General features: G+C 39.0%; 1 protein-coding gene across 21 annotated transcripts in view; it reads right to left on the reverse strand.

Annotated features, from left to right (window-relative positions):
- The window catches only part of PPP1R12A (protein phosphatase 1 regulatory subunit 12A), a 161,906-nt gene extending 147,874 nt beyond the window's left edge, over window positions 1–14,032 (reverse strand). For all 21 annotated transcript variants that reach the window (XM_005571627.4, XM_074007474.1, XM_074007479.1 and 18 more), the window contains exon 1: window positions 13,780–14,032. In XM_005571627.4, the coding sequence (XP_005571684.1) occupies window positions 13,780–14,016 (237 nt within the window). In that variant the 5' untranslated portion in view covers window positions 14,017–14,032. The remainder of the gene's footprint in view (window positions 1–13,779) is intronic.
- Window positions 14,033–23,838: the final 9,806 nt, after the last annotated feature.

The following is a 23,838-nucleotide window of genomic DNA, read 5'->3' on the forward strand; positions in this document are numbered from 1 at the left end:
CTGAGATCCTAGCTTAGTAAATGGAAGACTGATACAAAACATAAGATACGGATCATATAAAAAGGAGGACAGGTCACATAAAAAGAAAGCTGAAACCACAGAAATAACACTAAAAACAAAAACAGACATATGAGAACCTTGGCAACATTCATCTTCAAGAAAGAAACTGACAAAAAGGTACACTCAACAGGGGCATTCAGAAGACAAACCAGTAGTGAATAGCGTCATAAAAGGCTCAAGACATCTGCTGATAAGTTACCTATAACTTACAGAGCTTTCTCAGGGATGTCTTCCATGACACTCTGGGTTAAGCCCACCTAATAAAGCCTTTAATTTCACCTTGTGTCTTGTCTCTACCACTTATTTACATTGTAATCATCGGCTCATGCTGCCACCTCAACCAGATTGTATACTACATGTAGCCAGGGACCATTGTTTTTAGAGATTAGTACGGTGCTGGACATATGATAAATGCTGATCTCTATGTTTCTTGCATGAATGAGTTATTCACTAATTTAAATGAATAACAGCATCATATAAATGAATACAGATATTGTTTAATATTTTAATAACTTCAAAATTTTCAAACATTAGAACTAAACCTTACATAAAGAAAAAAGAAGAACACTTTTTACCTTGTCTTCCCCAATTGCTTCCCTGAGTGAAATACGACTAATTTTATTCTCACAAACACACACACACAGAGTAATAAAGCAATAAAATAATTTTCCTCAGCTGGGCATGGTAGCTCATGGCTGCAATCCCAGCACTTTGGGATGCCAAGGCAAAAGGATTGCTTGAGCCCAGGAGTTTGAAACCAGCCTGGGCAACACAGTAAGACCTCGTCTCTATGAATAATAATGATTTTAAAAGTTAGCCAGGTGCGGTGGGCACATGCCTGTAGTCTCAGCTACTCAAGAGGCTGAGGTGGGAGAATCACTTAAGGCCGGCCAGTCGAAGCTGCAGTGAGCTGTGTTCACACCACTGCACTCCCAGCCTGGGTAACAGAGCAAGACCCCATCTCAAAACAAAAAAAAACAATAAATAAAACAAAAATGTACCTATGGGTGACATACAGGGGATAACATTATCGCATGAATTTAACAGGTGTGTCAACATGAGTACTTTCAAGGTTAGTTTTCCATTTTCAATATACTAGAAACTTTATTAAAAGTGTCTTTTGCAGGCCGGGCGCGGTGGCTCAAGCCTGTAATCCCAGCACTTTGGGAGGCCGAGATGGGTGGATCACGAGGTCACGAGATCGAGACCATGCTGGCTAACACGGTGAAACCCTGTCTCTACTAAAAAATACAAAAAATTAGCCTGGCGAGGTGGCGGGCGCCTGTAGTCCCAGCTACTTGGGAGGCTGAGGCAGGAGAATGGCGTGAACCCAGGAGGCGGAGCTTGCAGTGAGCTGAGATCTGGCCACTGCACTCCAGCCTGGGCGACAGAGCGAGACTCCGTCTCAAAAAAAAAAAAAAAAAAAAGTGTCTTTTGCAGACTTGGAACTAACCCAAATCCCCATCAATGACAGACTGGATAAAGAAAATGTAGCACATACACACCAAGGAATACAGCCATAAAAAAGAATGAGTTCATGTCCTTTGCAGGGACATGGATGAAGCTGGAAGCGATCATTCTCAGCAAACTAATACAGTAACAGAAAACCAAACACCTCATGTTCTCACTCATAAGTGGCAGCTGAACAATGAGAACACATGGAGACAGGGAGGACCATCACACACCAGGTCCTGTCAGGGGCTCGGGGGCAAGGGGAGGGAGAACATTAGGACAAATAACTAATGCATGAGGGGCTTAAAACCTAGATAGGAGTCGATAAGTGCAGCAAACCACCATAGCACATGTATACCCATGTAACAAACCTGCACGTTCTGCACATGTATATAAAGTAAAATTTTTTTACAAAAGTATTTTGTATAAGCAATCATTAAAATGGCACATTATTTTGAGCAAAACATAAGATTGCAGGTAAGATTTCTAAGAAACAATCCTAAGGAATACAATGTGATGAGTGAGTAAAGATGTACATGGTATAGGCTGGGTGTGATGGCTCATGCCTATATTCCTAGTACTTTGGGAGCCCGAGGCGGGTGAATCACCTGAGGTCAGGAGTTCAAGAACAGTCTGGCCAACATGGTGAAACCCCGTCTTTGCTAAAATACAAACATTAGCCGGGCATGATGGCAGGTGTCTGTAATTCCAGCTACTCGGCAGGCTGAGATGGGACAATCGCTTGAACCCAGGAGACAGTGGTTGCAGTCAGCCGAGATTGTGCCGTGCCACTGCACTCCAGTCTGAGCTACGGAGGGAGACTTCGTCTCAAAAAAAAAAAAAAAAAAAAAAAAGTACATAATATTCACCATATCATAAAAAGTAGAAAATACACTAAATGTTCACCATGAAAAGACTAGGAAAATAAATTCCGAGATGCATATACACATGCACAGCACAATGGAATACTACATACTCATTAAAAGGGAAAATGTATATGACACATTCGTTAATGCATTAATGAAATTCATTAACACAGAAATGTTTCTTGAAATATACAATGTTTCAAAACCGGTTATAAACCAGAAAACCAGGTATGATCCCATTTATAGAAAATTACATACTTGTACAGAGATATTTAAAAGGATGTTAAACTTTTAAATGGAGCAAACTCCAGTCCCGAAATTTTGGATAACATTTAATTTTTTACATTTGTCATTAGTGTTTTAATTAAATAATTATTCTTAAACTTTTACAACTATTTTTATTTGGGATAAATTCACACACAACAGTAAACATACAAAAGTAAGCCATGTTTAAAAATAAAAAGGAGAGCTGGGCACGGTGGCTCACGCCTGTAATCCCAGCACTTTGGGAGGCTGAGGTGAGTGGACTGCCTGAGGTCAGGAGTTGGAGACCAGCCTGGCCAACATGGTGAAACCCTATCTCTACTAAAAATAAAAAAAATTAGTCGGGTGTGGTGGTGGACGCCTCTAATCCCAGCTACTGGGGAGGCTGAGGCAGGAGAATCACTTGAACCTGGGAGGCGGCGTTTGCAGTGAGCCGAGATTGCACCATTGCACTCCAGCCTGGGAGACAGAGCGAGACTCCGTCTTAAAATATAAAATTAAATTAAATTTTAAAAAAGGAGAAGGGGACGACCCATATAAAAGCAAGACACTGGAGACTTAATAATTACTTATTAAATTTTCATGTATATCAAAAAATAATTGAAAACACTGAGAAGATCAAAAATATAAAGGCATTTTAGCTGTAAAAAAGATGGTTCAAAGAGTTAAATAGCAATAGGCATTTTAAAAGAAAAAATCTTAAATATGCTACAAAGTTCTTAAGTAGATTGTATGTACTTGGAAGGAATACAGAAATTGCTGAATATGTCATCTGTTCAAACCTTTTAAGAAAAACTGTAGAAATTACAGTATCTTTAAGAAAAACAATAGCTCTTAATGAAATAGTGTCATGATCTAGAGACAGCAGCATCACAATCTTTTTTTAAAATGTAAGACCTGGTCTCACTCTGTGGTTCAGGCTAGAATGCAGTGGCATGATCACAGCTCACTGCAGCCCCAACCTCCTGTGCTCAAGCAATCCTCCTGCCTCAGCCTCCCGAGTAGCTGGGACCACGGACCCGTGTCACCATGCTCAGCTAATTTTTAAATTTTTTGTAGAAACAAGGTCTCACTTTGTTGCCCAAGCCAGTTTTGAACTCCTGGCTCAAGTGATCCTCCCACCTCAGCCTCCCGAAGTGCTGCGATTACAGGCATGAGCTACTGTGCCAGGCAGCACCAAAATCTTTTGCAGAAAACACAAACATGTACAAAAAAGACTATGTTCACAACCTATAACATTGACTTGTTTCATCAAACTCTAGAACACAAATGAACAGTACTTTAGGTTTAGAAATTCTGAAGCATACTCAAATCCAGACAATGTAAAAAGAGTTAACTTAAATCCAAGGTGACCTATTTATGATCATATTCCACTTAAGAATAAGCTTTTTAAAAAATATCATGTAATCACGGATATTTATTAACCATGATTACTATATGACCTACCTTTATTCACCAGATACATCTTTGAATGATACCATTTTCAAAATTTAAAAACTCTCCTGAAGGAAAAAAACTCTCAACACTGAGGATATTTTTTAAAAATGTTCTGGAGCTGAAACTCCAATAGAAAAGTTCCATAAGTGTTCCATGTAAGAGTATAAATATTCAAATAAGTTTATAACCATCTAAAACAATTTTGAAAGCTAAAAACTTATAATTTGGGATGTTTATTACAAGTAAAGGTAACTGAGTGTTTACGTGTACGTGTATGTGTGTGTGTAGCAGTCCATGAAAATATACTTTCCCACATGGTTATTAATCTTTAAGAGGGTGCCAAGTACATCTCACAAAATGTATTCTCCTTTGCACTATGCAGTACTCAAGAAAATGACATGAACTTTGTACAGTCTTATGATTTTATTGTCAGCGGTCATGTTAAACTAAGAAAATAGTAATTTCAGCTCAAATGTGAGTTAAATCATCAAGTTAAAGTGAAGCTTTTTATTAAGTGAAGTTCTCTCTGCAGAATATCTCACTCAATACACATAACATTTAAATAGACTACTAAAAAGGTGACAGCTGAGGAATGCTTTCACTTCTTTCCATGGTTTCTACTGAATGCCATTTCAGAAATGCCTATATAACACATGACAATCTGGAATGTCTCCACCCATGAAAGAGCATTTGAGTTGGGCAGCAAGCACACTTAGGGGAGTAACACAGAACTCAAGCATGTCTTTTTATGGTTAGCCAGCATAACAATGAAAAGATAAACAACCAAAACACTAATAAGGTCAGAAAATACTGACATAGAGGGAGCCATAGTAAAAATGTTATTTGGAAAAAAAAGTATGAGTAAAATAACTAGAAAATATGTATTATTTCTAATGTTACCATAATAAAGATTTCCTTTTTCTTTCTTTTCTTATTTCTTTATTGGTAGAGACAGGGTCTCCCTATATTGCCCAGGCTGGTCTTGAACTTCCGGGATCAAGTCTCTCGCCTTGGCTTCTCAAAGTGCTGGGATTACAGGTGTGAGCCACTGCATCCAACCTAGAGATTACTTTTCTAAATGAACACTCAAGGATTTGTTTAAAGAATTTTTAAACTAAGTTACATAAACTGAAGCTTCTATTGATAATCAGTAATAGATTCCATTTCAAAAATAAATCTAACTTCCCGATAATTTTTGTCTTTAAGACAGAATCTCGCTCTGTCGCCCAGGCTGGAATGAAGTGGCACAATCTCAGTTCACTCCAATCTCTGCCTCTTGGGTTCAGGCGATTCTCGTGCCTCAGCCTCCCAAGTAGCTAGGATTATTGGGCATGTGCCCCCACGCCTGGCTAATTTTTTTTTTCTTTGTATTTTTAGTAGAGACAGGCTTTTGCCACGTGAGGCTGATCTCAAATTCCTGAGCTCAGGTGATCCGCCTGCCTCAGCCTCCCAAAGTGCTAGGACGACAGGCGTGAGCCACCATACCCAACCACCTAATAAATGTTTTGATGGTAATAATGGCTACTTTTACATTGTAAGTATTATAAAAGTAAGTGGTTGATGTAAGTTTTTTATTAGGACATTTTAAAAGTTTGTCAGTGTGTTATATTTACCCAAATTATTATTTTGTATTCTATGAATTCTGCTCTTCAAAATATCAGTTTACATTGTATCCAATTTTTTAAAATCATTGAATACTTATTGTGTACCTACTAAAACAACATGCAGATACAAAAGGAGATTTAAAGAAAAAAGAATCAAAGTCCCTACCTTAAGGGTACCTAAGGGACTTCTTTTTTCCCCCCTAGTATCCCTGATACGAAGTTTCCTACAATCTGTCTCCAAAAAGAGTCAAATAGGTACATGTATGTATGTATAAAAAATTTACTGTAAATGATTTAAAAAAACTAAAACAGGCTGAGTGCAGTGGTTCATGCCTGTAATCCCAGTACTTTGGGAGGCTGAGGTGTGAGCATCACTTGGGCCCAGAAGTTTGAGACTAGCCTGGGCAACACAGGGAGACCCTGTCTCCAAGAAAAAAAAATTAGCTGGAAGTGGTGGCACATGCCTGTATTCCCAGCTGATCAGGAGGCTGAGGTGGGAGGATCACTTGAGCCCAAAAAGGCTACAGTGAACTATGTTCATGCCACTGCACTCCAGCCGTGGTGACAGTCTATCACGCTGTCTCAAAACACACATATATACATCACACTCACACACACACACACACACACACACACACACACACACTCTACAACTGAAACAATATAAATTGCTATTAGGGTAAAGAAAAATAAAGGTAATTAAAAATTAAATTATATGTCCTGAAAAAAGGAGTGTTTCTTGTTGCTGCTGATGTATTCTGCACATAATAAGTCAAAAATAATCTTGGCACTTCCTAAAATTTAGGACAATTTTGAATTCTGACATTAATTTAGATACAGTACTACTGCAGTTCAATTACCATAGAAAGGTCTTAAAAGTATAGGCTAGCTAAAACAAAAGTGGATGAAGAAAAAAATTACATGTGTGTTTCACTTGATTTTTCAGTTAATTTACAGAGAAACCTCCAACTACTAACCACCACCATAACGACGAAAAGATTTAAGAATATTTTCTTCTTCAGACTTTAAAGAAGATACCTGGCATAGGGTAAAGTTTGAGCTCTGGAATCAAACAGACCTGCAGAAGAATTCCAGCTGTGCCATTTATTTTCTTGTTAACCTTGAGCAAGTGAAAAAGCATGTTGTGAAAATTAAACTACTGTTTGGTAAAGCACTGCTCCTCAATAAAACACTGATTAAGTCATGGCTACTACATATCTGACTCCAACTGACTACATATCTAAACTTATAATTGTTGGAGGTCTTCAATCTTTCAAAGAGGTATACCAAAATACCAATACCTCATCATCTTTTCAACCTTATTGTGGAGCTCCACAAACTTTCAAAAGAAGGGTGGAGTAAAAGATGGCAATTTTTTGCAGGCAGAGGCAATGAAAATAGCAACTCCATATAGTGTCAAGAAGTAACATGTTACGGTGGTAACAAAACAATGTTTTATGCCTCCCCCTATTAAAAGGTTTTTAAATAGTTTTCTTTCAAAAATCATCTAATAAGATTTTTAAAGTACTTTTCTTACGTGAACTGTAATTTTTAAATGTGGTAATAACAAATGGATGATGAAAAACATTTCCTCTATTCCATCCAGTGTTTCGACCTGGCTATACTAGAAAATGCTCAGTCACAGCTTGCAATCATACTGTAGCTGAGGCACATGAAAGATGGTCTTGGTTATGACACCTCAAAGTCAGACCACAAAAGTGTTGCCAGGAAGCATAGAGGCAGCAACTACAGAAAATGCATTATAACAGCAGCAGTGAGGGAACTGGTGCCCTACTAGCACACCCCATATATGGCTAGGGTTGCCCACTTATCTGTAGGAAGTGAGGGGCCAGTTTGGGGTTGGGAGGGTTTTGTTTGTTTGTTTAGGTAGGTTTTTAAAAATGGATTTAGGATGATTTCAATAAAAACTTTTGAAAGGCATGAGCATAAGTGTTACAGCTTTTCTAAAGAGAAAACTATGCAGAGAAATATTTTACACTGCACATTCTTTTAGACACAAATTTTAATGCTCAAGTTATCCGATAGGTTCTTTCAAGATCTTAACATTCTCCATCAAAAAAAGGGTAAATAGTTACGAACTATAAACTCTTAATTCAGATTTTTCAAAATAATCAACTAAATTATTTGTTAACAAGCAATTCAAAATTAATTGCTTCCAGTGTCTTTTACACTTCACATCTTAAGACTACAGTATTCCTTTTACTGACGAGAGAATCACATATTTTACAAAGGTGCTTAAAATGGCTCCCTTAGAAGTAGATCAAATTTGTACTTTAAGAGCAAAAGGATTTCATATTAAATCTATCTGTAAGTCTGTCTGTACTGGAAAGTAAAAGAAAAACTATTTTAAAATTGTAATAGTATAGAACATGGAACATCCTACTTTGTATTCCTCTAGAAGTGGTACCCAACCTTGGCATCAGGAACCAGTTGCGTGAATGACAATTTTTCCACAGATGGGGGTTGGAGAGTGGGGCCAGATGAAACTGTTCTACCTCAGATCATCTTCAGGCATTAGATGCTCATAAAGAGCACACAACCTAGATACCTCAAAAGCACAGTTCACAATAGGGTCCGCGCTCCTATGAGAATCTAATGCCGCTGCTGATCTGACAAGAGGCGGACTGCAGGCAGTAATGCTAGCTCTCCAGTGTGTCGCTCACCTCCTGCTGTGTGGCCTGGTTCTTTACAAGTCATGGACCGACCTGTCCACGGCCCAGCCATTTGTGAACCTCTGCTCTAGAGGATCTAGCTCAGACTCTTAGAAAGTGAGTAATTAATTAATGACTCAACTGGATATATTTTTCTACCACTTAACCAAGATCTAGACTGCTTTAGAATTTAAAAGAAAGGAGGTCAATATTAAGAATTTTTTAGGCCGGCCACGGTGGCTCACACCTGTAATCCACTTTGGAAGGCCAAGGCGGGCAGATCACTTGAGGTTGGGAGTTCAAAACCAGCCCAGCCAACATGGTGAAACCTCATCTCTACTAAAAATACAAAAAAAATTAGTCAAGCGTGGTGCCACGCACCTGTAATCCCAGCTACTCAGGAGGCTGTGGCAGGAGAATCGCTTGAACCTGGGAGGCGAAGTTTGCAGTGAGCCAAGACTACATCACTGCACTTCAGCCTAGATGACGGAATGAGACTCCATTTCAAAAAAATAAAAAATAAAAATTTTTCAAAGTAAATACATTGAAATCCACAACAAAGTTTTTAATCTGTTTCATAAACACACAAATTCCATTATGTGCAAGAACAATATGCTAAGTATCTGATGCGAAGGTTTCAAAAATGTATTTCACAACATACAAATAACTCTAAAACTTAACTATTGATGATTTGAAGTAAAAAGATAAAATTCAATAAACCTTTAGTGAGCACCCACTATGTGCTAGGCTCTGGAAATACAAAAATGTGGACGATTAGGTCCTCAGAAGCTGTAAGGGACGACAAACACAAACACTATTCAGTAAAAAGTGTTTTTATTGCAGGAGAGGCAAAACATAAGGTACAGTGAACACCCCAGAGAAGAGAATGAGAATCTTGAACAATGACTAGAATTTTAACTGGCAAACGAGGGAGACAGCATAAAAAGCATGGCTAAAGGCATGGAAATAAAAAATGTAAAGATCTGGTTAAAATGTCAGCAAGTTAACCCATTTCTATAAAGGATACAACACAATGGAGATATATCAACCATAAGCTAAAGGATAAAATGTATTATATCCAAATTCAGAGAGAGGAGTGACATCATCAGAGTGATACTGTTCAAAGATTAATATGACAGCAATATGCATGCTAGATTAAATCAGGGAGTGAACAGAGGCAGGAAAAACAATTAAGCTATTACTATACTCTAGGGATAAAAATAAGGTCAGGTGCGGTGGCTCATGCCTGTAATCCCAGCAGTTTGGGAGGCGGAGGTGGGTGGATCACCTGAGGTCAGGAGTTCAAGACCAGTCTGACCAACATGGAGAAACCGCATCTCTACTAAAAATACAAAATTAGCTGAGCGTGGTGGCACACGCCTGTAATCCCAGCTACTTGGGAAGCTGAGGCAGGAGAATCGCTTGAATCCAGGAGGTGGAGGTTTCGGTGAGCCAAAATAGCATCACTGCACTCCAGTCTGGGCAACAAGAGTGAAACTCTGTCTCAAAAAAAAAAAATAAAATAATAAAGGTATGAACTAGGTTGCCAGTAAAGAATGGCAAGGAAAAGAACTGATGCCAAGGTAATTGTAAAGAAAAGACTGAGCTAGAAGATAGACTGGATTATACATAGACAAGGGGAATGAGTAAACAATAACTAAAATGTTTAACTTGATCTAAAGATCACTGACAAAAACAGGGACATCAATGAGAAGAGTAGGCTTGATGAGGAAAGATAGACCTGTTGTAGGCTGAATTTAAAGAAATTCCTGACAATGATGTAAAACAGTCTTATAACCAAATTAATAGTACTTTAAAATAATTAGTTAAAAAGGATGCTGGTAAAGTCTGAAGAAGTACCTCTTGTGTTAAGGGATAAACGTAAAATTATAATACTGAATTGCAACTATGAAAATCTATGTTTGAACAGCAAGAAATCCTTTGAAGAAATCACAAAGGTTAACGTGAATACAGTAGTTGCCATTCTATGGCAAAGGGGGTGAACTTCTATTTACTATATTACTACTTAAAAGACATAATTAAACATAAAATTGCAATACATTTAATAATATTTCATTTTAAATCAATACATAACCCAAAAAAATGGAAATGAGGCTTGGAGCTTTGCAGAAATGACGGAACTGTAAACTGACTTGGAAGTCACTGGCGCAGAGGAAAAAGAAAAGATTTTAAGGTTAAAATCAACAGGCTAAACTCAAAACTGCTAGAGAAAAATCTCAGCCCTGTATTTTATGCATACCAGTATCAGTAAGAATCAGCAATAAGGCATTCTATATATAACCTTATTAATCTCCTTAAATCTTCATAAAGTATGCCAAAATAGAGATATAATCACATACTGTAAAACTCTACCAGGTAGCTATGAAATCAGAAGCTGATTATTGCCCCATTGGTAATAATGAAATTCTACTCTAGACCTTGGTACTAGAAAACCGGAAATTTGTATCTATGGTTAACTCTGTGCTGTTTTGTAGCTTTGGGGGTCAGGTCCTGGGTGGAGTGGGTGGGGAAGAAAGGCTATTCTGGAGACTAAGATAGGAAATTTGACAAGAAACACTGCTTTTTCTTCTATATAGAGAACATATTTCTATACAAAAAGAACAGCTGAAGACTGGATATCTTTTATAACTTCTAATGAGGGAGCACATTCAACAAATTAATAAACCTTTCAATATAAGCTGTTTATATTTAAAATAAAAGCAAAATACTAGATTTTGTATTTTGTAAAAGTATATTTGTGGGTTGTGACATTCCTAAAACTTTTCTCTAGACAATGAAATTTAGAACACTTGATCAAAACCAAAAAGTAAATAAATATTCAAAAAAGAATAAACAATAATTAACCCAGTAAAACATTTTAGGTATTCTATGATCTTTTGAGGTTAAATTTTTAAAAAACGATTCAAGGACTATTAAATCAGTGATTTTAGTATTTCGAATTAAGCATGGAAAACAAGCTTAGTTTAGAGATTTTTCTTAAAAGTTTAAAATTTTCTTGTGTGTGTGTTTATTTACTGTCTTTCACTAGCTGTTGTCCTAAATTTGCCCAAAGTGAACTCCCTATTTTCATAGTAACAATGGGAAAAAAGTACAAGAGTTGATAAATAAGAAATGAGAGTGAAGAAAACATAACAAAAATTTTAATGCTTGATATTTTAAAGATTTTGGCTTCATTGATTTAAGGAATTTGCAGATAAGGAAAAATGTTATGGAAAAGGGGAGGCGGTTGGAAATTATCGGGTCAAACACTCATAGTGACAAAAAGTGACAGAAAGGTATTATGCAAATGGTGTAAATTTAGAAACTTCTGTTTAAGTGTTTGTCAACTAAAACAAAATACCCAATAAAGATACAGCTACACAACACCAAACTGACCACTGAATTCAGTTAATCAGGAAGACATTGGTAAGTCTGACAATTCTTGCAACATGTGAATATTGAGAGGAGGAAAAAAGATCTTAAGAAGACAGTTAAATGTATTTTCTCTTCCTCCCTAAACCAGTATTACAACAATGTAAATATCAAAAATTTTCGTCTTCCTCCAGGCCAATACAATTGGGTTCCTCCACAACAATAGTAACTTTAAATTTCTATTTGACGATTTGAATAAAACATATTGATGCGAACAATTATCCAATTATCTTGACCTCCTACAGTAATAATCAAAATCTATTTCACACTAAAACACTAAAACGTGTGAAGTACACTTGAAAGAAATTTGAAGATTCATCTTACATAATTACATTATCATTTTTAATGCCAAAAGTTTCTTTCATTCTCAACACCATGGTTTTAAAATCTTAAGAGTTATGATATGCCTTAAATAAACTTCACCCAAATAAAAAGTTTGCTATGCATTAGAGAATCTAAATTAATGAAATAGAAAAAACGCTAGATACCCTGTTATATTTTTACTGGGTGCCACATTTTTAATTCCATATTTGTCCTGCAATTTGTCAATAATTTCAATGTATCCAGTCAACTTTGTAAACAAAGGCTATACTCCAGGTCTGATACGAGAATTCCATTACATAAAATTTAAAATGGTCATCACTCCCTTAAACAGTAAGCAATACAAGGAAAAATGTCACTACACACCTCTTTTAAAAAGGCATCAAGTTAATATTCATGAAATATAATAAAGCCTTGAGTTTTCAACCTCCCAAACAAGTTTTTACTACAGCATTACTCGAAATAAGGCTATGCATCTTCCACATACAACCAAGGCAACTTTGAGATAGCTTACAAGTCTTTTCATTGTAAGGGAAAGCTATTGCTGCAAAGTCATTTTCTATTATAGTTATTCCAAGTTGCCCGCCAAGAAAATCGAAAAAGCCTATGTCTTGTCACCTATTACCATCACTTAAAAATTGCTTTTTATGCAGAACTCTACATGGTTGTGTTGCTTTTGGCCTGTTAAAGGCAAGGCAACATTATCTCTGGATTGCCAATAGTTTCTCCTTATTTGGCTAACATTGAGAGATCCCAATCAGACTACTATAAAACTTTAACATGCACAAAGCATCCATTTTGAGAAAAGTTTGTGACCAGTCTTTTTTTCTTCCCACCCCCAAAAGAAAAATCAGAGCTTGGTAACCAGCTTTGAAAAGAGTGTCCCCTATTTATTCTTCTCTTTCTAACACCAGTGCACACCCCAGGACCTGGGGCTCAAGATCTCTGACATTGCGGCAAACTTCGAGTATCAGACTCAACACGTTCCGGTCCGGAGGTGGGCAAACCCTTTAGAGGGCTTCCTTACTCTACCCATTTCCATCCCCTTCCTTTCAGCCGGTGCAGATCAGCTAATTACACCCTGTTTTCCCCTCCCCAGTGACCAAGAGTAATAAATGAGAAAACAGGAAATCGTTCGCTCAGGGCACTCGGCTTAGGGCTCTAGATTACTATTATCATCATCATTTGTAATCAAGTCCTCAAAAGTGCAACAAATCCAATGCCTACCTACAAGTCAAAGATGTTCATCTGCCTAAGCGTCCCTAATGCCTCTTGTTAGTTTTCTTCCTTCAGCATCCACCCCTCCGAATTTATCACTGACACGGGGGCCCAGGCACAACCCCACTACACCCCTCCTTGTCTCGACCCCAAATCCCAGACTCATCGCACCAATGGCCCTGGGGCCCCAAGACGACCACAGTTCCTTTTCCCCTGTGCCCCGGAAATCACCCGGTTCCCAACTTCACCAGCAACTGTTCTGAAGGGGGCCTCAAGCCCAGCGCCCTCCCCTCCACCAGCTCTCCCTCCCGCCCTCTCGGGAAACCGCCCCCTCACCCCGCAGCAGTCTCCCGCCGCCCCCAGCCTCAAGAGGTGGAGAACTGAGGGCAGGCCCCGGCGGGAGGCCGACGAGGACCCTCAGGGTCAGGAGAGCCGGCGACTGGGCGCACAGACCTGGTGCAGGGCAGTGAGTCCGTCCACATTGGCGTAATTGATGTCGGCGCCGCGGTGCAGCAGCTTGAGGACCTCGTCCGTGTCCCCGCTGGAGCAAGCAGCCAGGAAGACGGCGCCATCGTCGAACTTCACCTTGGTCTTCTGGCGCTTCACCACCGGAGGCTCGAGGTCCGTCTCGGAGCCGATCCAGCGCTTCAGCTGCTCGTTCCGCTTCTGCTTCGCGTCCGCCATCTTCATCCCCTCTCCTGCCGCCGGGTCTTCTTATCGCGAGGGGTGGAAGGGGGAGGCGGAGAGGGAAGAGAGGGGAGGCAGGGGGTGTGTGAATGTTTCTATGAGTGAGGGCCAGAGGAAGGCTGGGAACCGGGAGGAGACGCTCGAGACTTCCAGTATCCCACAGAGCACTGGGGCGGCGCGCCCGGCCGAGCGGACCTCCCTTCCTACAACAGAAGCCCTCCCGCCCCCAGCACGGCCACCCGTCACCGGCGGCCAATCTAACGTAACTTCGCGAGATCCGGACTGGGAGGTGCCCTTCGACCAGTGCGCATGCGCCCTGGGCCTGCGCCCGCCCCAGGAAAGGCGCTCCCGCGAACTGCGGCGGGGGTGGCTGGGCCACCGGAGGGAAGCGGGTGTGGCCCAGGCAGCGGGGGCTGGGACAGACCTGGAAAGGAGGAAGCGGGGAAGGAAGGTTGTCCTGCCGGGCTGGGGGCTCCCGGTAATCCGGAGGCCAGCAGTGGAACTGCAAGGGTCTACAGGGCAGATCTGCCTCCCGGCCTGTTTCAGCTACGCCGAGTCGTTGGCTCAAGGCGGAGGATTTTCCTATTGGCTGCGTTATTTGAATGGAATGGAGGATAGGTCGTGAAGTAGGTGCTGGTGGTTGCTCTAAGGAACTCAGATGAACTTGGGCATGTCAGAATTAACCTTTTAAAAGTGAGGTCTGTGTAGCCGAGGGTTTTAATGGTAAGTTCTTGAGGTGACCACCTATTGGCCAGGGTTGACCTGCGGTAATTGCGGTGGCTTCCTGCCAACCCCCACTTTAGAAATGTTTTTCCTCTTCTCTTTACTTTTGTTTTGCTTTCTCTCACGCTTGAGTTCTCTTCCTTCAGTGCTTTAAGCCTGTTTCGTAGGACCCATGAGGAGCTTAGCTCAGCCTGATTACTGGTCCTTACCTTTTAAGGGATTTCTGGTTACAGCTCCATCTCTTTCTAAGGAGGGTTAGAGACCTAGCTGCGTCTAGTATTTAAACGGAATGTTAATGAAGGCTATTAATTCAACCACTATTTTTTGAATACCTACTATGAGCCAGTAACTGTACTAGGCACTGAATATACAATGAAAAATATGACATTTATTTGAACCACCTCTTGAGTTCACTTGCCCAAACAAGACTGTAATTTATCATCTTCATAAAAAAAGACTTTAACTTTGCCTTGTATGACCACACGCGCACACACATAGGATTTGTAATACTGATGTCTTATGAGCCATCTATCTACAATCTCCACCAATTGATTTTACTGAACACTATATCGTTATTATCCACTACTATTTTTAGAGCATTTAGAAAAGTCAAAAACCACAAAACCTTACCATGGAAGATTAGGGGTCGTCTAGATTGAGTCCCTCAAGAACTAGATAATTTACTTAATTTTACCCAGAAGTAGGATTAGAATTCACTCAGCAAATACTATGCACCTGTTCTGGGTAAGGCATTGTTTTGGGTGCTGGAGATGGAGCAGTGAACAAATAAGCTTTTCTTACTGTCAGCATAATGCCTTTTCCAGTAGACTACACAGCCTATCATATTGAGAAAATTATTGAGTAAAATATAATTAAGAAACTACTCTGCCTGTGAGACAATTTTCTGAACCACAATTAATAGGATAGTAATAGAATCCAGGTTAGGGTAAAAATATTTCCTCTGAAAACATTGTAGAAATAGAAAATGAATGTAATATTCATAAGATGTACCATTGTATGTTCATAACGTACATTAATGATAACATCAGACCTTTGAATATTCATGGTGTTAGGTGCTGAAAAACATTGTTAGCAGTGAAATGCAAAATCCCTATCCACAGAATACAGCTCAGAATAAAAGAAAGGAACTTGAGGATTTCCTTATCAGCTCCTCTCTCTACCTAGGCAAACTGACAGCATATACTGTTTTCCAAGAATGTTATGGCATATTTGGTAGCTCTTAAAAGTGCCCTTGAAATATAGATGGGTATCTCAAGTTTTCATTCAGGCAAAAGGAGTTTAGTGGGAAGTATGCTATTCCTGATTCAAGCACTTATTTCAGGATGCAAAATTAATAATAGTTTATTAATAAAACATAATTAAGTTCATTCAGTTTCCAGGAGCTATCAGGGAAAAACCAACCAACCAACCAACACCAAGACTGTTACCATGTGCAAATTTCACTGAATTTAGTTTTTCTTCTTTCGTGGCTCTAAGGTTCAAGATACTCTATGTTAATATTGAAAGTGCTCTTCAACTGCCACCTACTTTGTCTTTAGGGAGGGTTTTTTTTTTAATTGTTGTTAGTGAATTAATGGTACTGAAGACCTTGGGTTAATTCCAGAACAAGCAAAATTTTTTATTGACACACACAGTCCCGGCACAGTGACTCACACCTGTAATCCTACCACTTTGGGAGGCTGAGGAGAACTCTGTCCGGGAGTTCGAGGCTGCAGTGAGCTATCTGCACTACAGCCTGAGCGACAGAGCTAGAACCTATCTTTACAAAAAAAAACAACAACAACAAAAAAAAACAAAAACACAGACACAAATTATCCCTAATTTAAATCTGAGATACTAATTTACGTTTATACACTTGAGAATAGAACAGTCAACAAAGACCTTGTTTCTAAATCTTCTGTATTCTACACCTGGGCCAAACTCTCTTCCATTGCATAATAATTTCTTTCCAATGTTTTATTTAAGAACCTGAAGAAAAGGCTGGGCAGGGTGACTCATGCCTGTAATCCCAGCACTTTGGGAAGCTAAGGTGGGCGGATCACCTGAGGTCACTAGTTCGAGACCAGCCTGGCCAACATGGCAAAACCCCTGTCTCTACTAAAAATAAAAATATTAGCTGAGTGTGGTGGCATGCACCTGTAATCCCAGCTACTCGGGAGGCTGAACCCGAGAATACAGGAGAATTACTTGAACCAGAAGGCAGAGGTTGCAGTGAGCCAAGATCACACCACTGCATTCCAGCCTGGGTGACAGAGCAAGACTCTGTCTCAAAAGTAGAAAAAAAAATTTTTTTTGGAGAAAAGTTTACAATCTGTTCACATCATAATTTATTTAGTCCTACACAGGGAGTTGACCAGAACCAACACGGAACCACCCTAACTTGCTTCAGACTCCATTGCTAGATCAATCCTGATTTCTAGATCATAGCATCTAATCCTTTGCCTTGCCTCTGGATTACAAGGTGAGTTTCTAATTTACTTTAGGGTAAATTTTCTGCCACATCCGACTTCATTTCAAGAAACTAAGCCTATCACAGTACAAGTAATAGCTGATATGCTCATGAAACTTCTTTGGTCTCCCAAAACTGGGAATCAGATGAGTGTCTGGCAACAATCTAAAGTGCAGTTATGCTGCTAAAGAAATAACTCATCTTCATTGCACATGACTCCCAACCTGTATCATGTGTCAGAATGTCACATGTCCCTTTCATAGGAATTAATTTAATATTTCCCAAACTTTATCAATTTTGTTGCCAAATTCAAGAACCACAAATACTGGTATTTCCTTAATGTTTTCTTTAACCTTTTTAAGACAAATTTATTTTAAAGCAACATTATGTTGCTTTGGTAAGTGAAAAACATTTTCACTTGACATAAGACTGTTAAAGCAAATACAATGAAAACAAAACATTAGTTAGGTTGTCTGTCAAGGGCCTGAGCCCAAGCCATGCTCTCAGTTTGTTAAAAAAGGGATATTGGTAAGGGTTGGACATACGAGCATCAATCTAAGATTTTTCAATTTAGCATAATCAGAAAGATTAAAAGATAGTGAAAAAAGAATATTTTGCTAAGTGCTTCACTGTTGTTTTAATGTTACATCTACCTGTTATAACATTACCTCATGTACCACCAGTCTACGTGTCCTACACTTTAGGAAGCTGGCTGACTTTAATTAGTATGTGTAATAATAATTATGACTAATTAAGTGAAGGTTACAGGATAGGCCTTAGTGGCACACCCAACTCAAGGTGTCAAGGCAAGGAATTGGCAGGAAGGCCAATTTGTATGAAATATCTGTACTGAAGGAATTTCAAAAATAAGAGTCATTCTCCATGGCACTGAAATTACAAGAATAAATTACAAGATGAAGTTTTCTTCAATATCTGGAAGGCAAGTTTAAGTGTATGAGTTCTGTCTTGGATCACTAGTATTTAGTTGAGGGATCCATTCAATTGTCCTTCAAATCAAATCCCAGGAAAAGCTTTAAAATTCCTTTACAGACCAGAGTGCAAAAACAAAGTAAGGTATTCATGAGAACCAAAACATGCTGACCATGCTCAATTTTGGCAGGTGGGAATATCAGCTTCATGTGGTTGTCTTAAAGATTAAATGAATAATGTATGTGAGAGAGAAAAAATTTTGAGATTTTGTTTGTGTTCTTGTATTTGCCTTTTCCTTCCCTTATTTAAACTGATAGCAACTCTGCTTCCTTGCCTCAGGGCAGGTTTGTGGCAAGGAAGAAAGCAGAAGTTGCTTTCAAAACATTTTCCCTCCTAACTTGAAATGTCCACCCACCAATTTCTATTTAATAAGAATTTAGGGCTAGTGATCTGATTGGAATTAGTATATGAGGGTGCTAGAAACTTAATGAAGTTCTATTTGCATAGCACTATAAATCAATAAAAATAGCAGTTTTCTAAATTTGCCTTTATTTTCACTTTACAAAAATTTTGACCATAATTCCATGGAATGTTATTTTTACTTAGGGTGGAACCAAGCAGAGGGGTTCACCCAAGCCATCCTTGGGTGTTTCCATGGGAAAGAAGGATTTCACTGAGAATAATAAGTGACACCAAGCCTCAAAAGAATGAGAGAGAAGTCTGTGGTCTCTTGAACAGTAAGGATTTGCTCACAGATCTCTGGAAGTAGCCAGAATGTGACAGGATCTCAAAATGAATGACTGCTTCATGGAGGCTGGTACGTAAGCCTGGGACTCCCACTAGCCAAACATAGCTGTACCACAAACATGGCTGAAATGTAGCAGTTTGGTGGATCTGAGGTCAGTCAGTAAAAATGTATTGATTGGCACCTGTTCTTTGTCAATCATTATTCTGGGTTCTGGGGACACAGGAGTGAATGAAACAAATGAAGTACCTGCCATCAATGAGCTTACGTTCTAGTGAGGAGGGACAGAAAATGAATACATTTTAATTCAGATACCGCTAAATGTAGTGAAGAAAAAAATTGGGCTAAAGAGAGCGAAAAACAATTTCTGAAGTTACTCGCAGTAAAGAGTGGGAGAAGAAAAGACACTGATTTAACCGGGAAAGATCTGAGCTGAGGGTGTATCCAGGTTTTCTGGAACCTGATATTGTTACAGTTTAGAGATTCTTCTTTAAGAAAAAGGATTTAAAATTACAAATAATTAAGTTCAGGGCCTTGGAAGGGGTCCACTCAAGTGAACAGAAAATTATGTGCTCCTTATAAAATACATGATTTAAAACTACAACAGTGGCTGGGCGTGGTGGCTCATGCCTGTAATCCCAGCATTTTCCCAGCACTTTGGGAGCTGAGGCAGGTGGATCACGAGGTCAAGAGATCGAGACCATCCTGGCCAACATGGTGAAACCCCGTCTCTACTAAAAATACAAAAATTAACTGGGCATGGTGGTGTGTGCCTGGTGTCCCAGCTACTTGGGAGGCTGAGGCAGGAGAATCACTTGAACCTGGGAGGCGGAGGTTGTGGTGAACTGAGATTGTGCCACTGCACTCCATCCTGGTGACAGAGTGAGACTGTCTCAAAAAAAAAAAAAAAAAACTGTAACAGCAATTGAGTGTATAAACACTCAATTTGTTTCCTCAGATCTATAACCAAGGATTCTAGAACATGTGTGTCAAAACCCAACTCTCAGTGTTATTAGGTATCACTTAACATCAGTTTAAATCATTCATTTATTCACCATTCATTAAGCCAGTATTTCTGAGTACCCTATTGGTACTCTGTATGTACCAAGCCCTGTGTTAGTGCTAAAACTATAACAATGTAAACACTCATTCCCTGCAATCAACAATGTATACTGACCAAAGATTCAATTCCATGATCAAGCATAGCACCATTAATAGTAGAGCCACCTCCATTATGTGCCTAAGCATTACCTAAATTTTAGCCTGAGTTTAACCAGGCCTTTCAGATCAACTGTCACTTTACTAGAAATATGGAAGTAACATATTAAATGATACCACATATACTTAATCAGAAAAACCTGAAATGTAGGTTAATCTCTAGGGCACTGGCCTGGTCTCTTTTAAAGTCAGTGTTGTAAAAAACTTAAATAAAAATGTTCTAGATTAAAAGATACTGAAAACCATAATGACCAATTAAGCTTGTAAATTTTGATTAGGTTCCAGTTTGGAAAAAAGTTATATATAATTGATTATTGGAAAACTTGAATATGGATTGTGTTTTAGATGATATTGAGGAATTTTTGTTATTTCTGTTCTAAGATGTAATAATAATGTGATTTTGTAGGAATGTATCCTTAATTTAAGGAGATGAGTATGTTAAATATGATGTTGACAACTTCCTTTCAAATGATTTCATGAAATAAAAAATAAATACAAATGCATGTAAGTAGATAATGCAAGTTTGGTAAGATTTTAATTTCTGAATTTAGGTCACAGGTATCCAAGTATCTTTTACTATTTTTTCAACTTTGCTGTTTGATATTTCTTACAATAAAATATTGAGGGAGAAAAAGAATGGATTATGGGAGACCGTGTTGTGATTCTCTAATAATTAGAGTCAATGCCATTACTCCAGAGATATTTGGACATGTGGGTGAGGTGTTTTTGATTATCAAAATGATTGTGGAACACTACTGTGGTTTAGTGAGGAAGAGAGTAATAACTAAATAATTTGCAATGTGTGGGAATTTTTCAAACAATAACTAAGTACCCTTCCCAAAATGCTAATAACCCCTGTTGAGAAATACTAAAATTAAACCCATAAATAGCTCATACAAAAAATATTTCCTTGACCTTATATACAACTCTAATGTTTGTTCTCCAGTTCACAAAACAAAGTACTCCTGATAAAAAGTCATCTATATTCATGGTTTACATGTCCATGTTTTCTTTCTTTCTTTCTTTCTTTCTTTCTTTCTTTTTTTTTTATTATACTTTAAGTTCTAGGGTACATGTGCACAACCTGCAGGTTTGTTACATAGGTATACATGTGCCATGTTGGCTTACTGCACCCATCAACTCGTCATTTACATTAGGTATTTCTCCTAATGCCATCCCTCCCCCAGTCCTCCACCCCGCAATAGGCCCCCCGTGACGTTCCCTGCCCTGTGTCCAAGTTTCCTTACTGTTCAGTTCCCACCTATGAGTGAGCTCATGTGGTGTTTGGTTTTCTGTCCTTGTGATAGTTTGCTGAGAATGATGGTTTCCAGCTTCATCCATGTCCCTGCATCCTTTTTTATAGCTGCATAGTATTCCATGGTGTATATGTGCCACATTTTCTTAATCCAGTCTATCGTTGATGGACATTTGGGTTGGTTCCAACTCTTTGCTATTGTGAATAGGGCTGCAATAAACATACATGTGCATGTGTCTTTATAGTAGCATAATTTATAATCCTTTGGTTATATACCCAGTAATGAGATCTCTGGGTTAAATGGTATTTCTAGTTGTAAATCCTTGAGGAATCACCACACTGTCTTCCACAATAGTTGAACTAATTTACACTCCCACCAACCATGTAAAAGTGTTCCTATTTCTCCACATCCTCTCCAGCATCTGTTGTTTCCTGACTTTCTTTTTTTTTTTTTTTTTTTTTTTTGAGATGGATTCTTGCTCTGTCACCCAGGCTGGGGTACAGTGGCACCATCTCTGCTCACTGCAAACTCCACCTACTAGGTTCATGCCATTATCCTGCCTCAGCCTCCTGAGTAGCTGGGACTACAGGCACCCGCCACCACACCTGGCTAATTTTTTTTTTTTTTTTTGGTATTTTTAGTAGAGACGGGGTTTCACCGTGTTAACCAGGATGGTCTTGATTTCCTGACCTCGTGATTCCCCCGCCTCGGCCTCCCAAAGTGCTGGGATTACAGGCGTGAGCCACTGTGCCTGGCCTGTTTCCTGACCTTTTAATGATTGCCATTCTAACTGGCGTGAGATGGTATCTCATTGTGGTTTTGATTTGCATTTCTCTGATGACCAGTGTTGGTGAGCATTTTTTCATGTGTCTCTCGGCTGCATGAATGTCTTCTTTTGAGAAGTGTCCGTTCATATCTTTTGCCCACTTTTCGATGGGGTTGTTTGGTTTTTTTCTTGTAAATTTGTTTAAGTTTTTGTAGATTCTGGATATTAGTCCTTTGTCAGATGGGTAGATTGCAAAAATTTTCTCCCGTTCTGCAGGTTGCCTGTTCACTCTGATGGCAGTTTCTTTTGCTGAGCAGAAGCTCTTTAGTTTAATTAGATCCCATTTGTCTATTTTTGCTTCTGTTGCCATTGCTTTGGCTATTTTAGTCCTGAAGTCCTTGCCCATGCCTATGTCCTGCATGGTATTGCCTGGGTTTTCTTATAGGGTTTTTATGGTTTTAGGTCTAACATTTAAATCTTTACTCCATCTTGAATTGATTTTTGTATAAGTTGTAAGGAAGGGATCCAGTTTCAGCTTTCTACATATATCCATGTTTTCTGTTCATTCCTCAGTCCACTCAAGTTTGGTTCAACAACCACCTTCCTTTAAACTAGTTTTATCAGGATTAGCACTGATGTCTTTGCTAAATCCAAAGGGTGCTTTACATTATTTGACCATGGTGAATATTTCCTCCCTCTGGAAATTTTCCCTTGTCTTCCATGATACTACTTTCTTCTGGGTTTTCCTAACTCTCTAATTACTTTTCAGACTCCTATTATAAGCCCCCTTTTTCTTTGCCTACATCTTATTTCACAGGTTTCATCTTTAGCTCTCTTTTCTATTTAATTTTTCTCAGATCCCCACCTCAAGGCAAAATATTGCACCTAAGGCCCATACCTATTTACACAACTGCCTACTGACATGAAATCTTCAAGCCTAACACACATGAAATGGAACTTAATATCCCCTCACATACACTTCCTTCTCTTATAGGCTTTATTTCAATTAATGACTAGGATCTACTTAATGCTTTAGGAACCTATCCAAGAGACATGGATTCCAAATGGCAAGGGAGGGGAGTGGTAGGGAAACAGATGGCTTCCAGGAGGAGGTGACACTTAAGCTAGGTGACTAATCAAGGGAGAATTGAATGAGGTATTTGGAAGTGATGCAATGTGAGTTAGGGAGGACACTCTATGTGCAGGAATAGAAGCAAAAGCACAAAGGAAAATAATGCTACACTTTTTTTCTGAAAGTGGAGAGTAACTCAGAATTGATGAAGTACACTTTTTTTTTGGGGGGGGGGCAGGAAGAATGGGCAAGAGATATGGTTGGTAAGGTAGGCAGAAAATAGATCATGAAGAATCTTTTATGCCATTCTAAGGAATCTGGATCTTATCCTATCAGGTCAGAGTTCACAAGTTGATTGTTCACAGACTACACAAGTGGCTTGTTTGGCTTATGCCGTGCTTTAAAACTTGATGAATTATTTGTTGACATTTAAAAGCTAAATGATTTCACATAAAATCTGGATTTCCAGTCTCTTTTGAAGACCTGGAAGTTCTTGCCACATTTTCTCACATTTGACAGGCTCTAATGTCACCACTCTGCAATAGTCCCCATCTAATCTGCTTTGTTCAGTTGTCACTTGGTGCTACCTGTCTGGCCCCTGAGAGCTTTGGCAGTTGCTACTTCTGCTTCAGATGATGAGAAATT

Source organism: Macaca fascicularis, chromosome 11 (genome assembly GCF_037993035.2).
Source record: "Macaca fascicularis isolate 582-1 chromosome 11, T2T-MFA8v1.1".
NCBI classification, from domain to species: domain Eukaryota; kingdom Metazoa; phylum Chordata; class Mammalia; order Primates; family Cercopithecidae; genus Macaca; species Macaca fascicularis.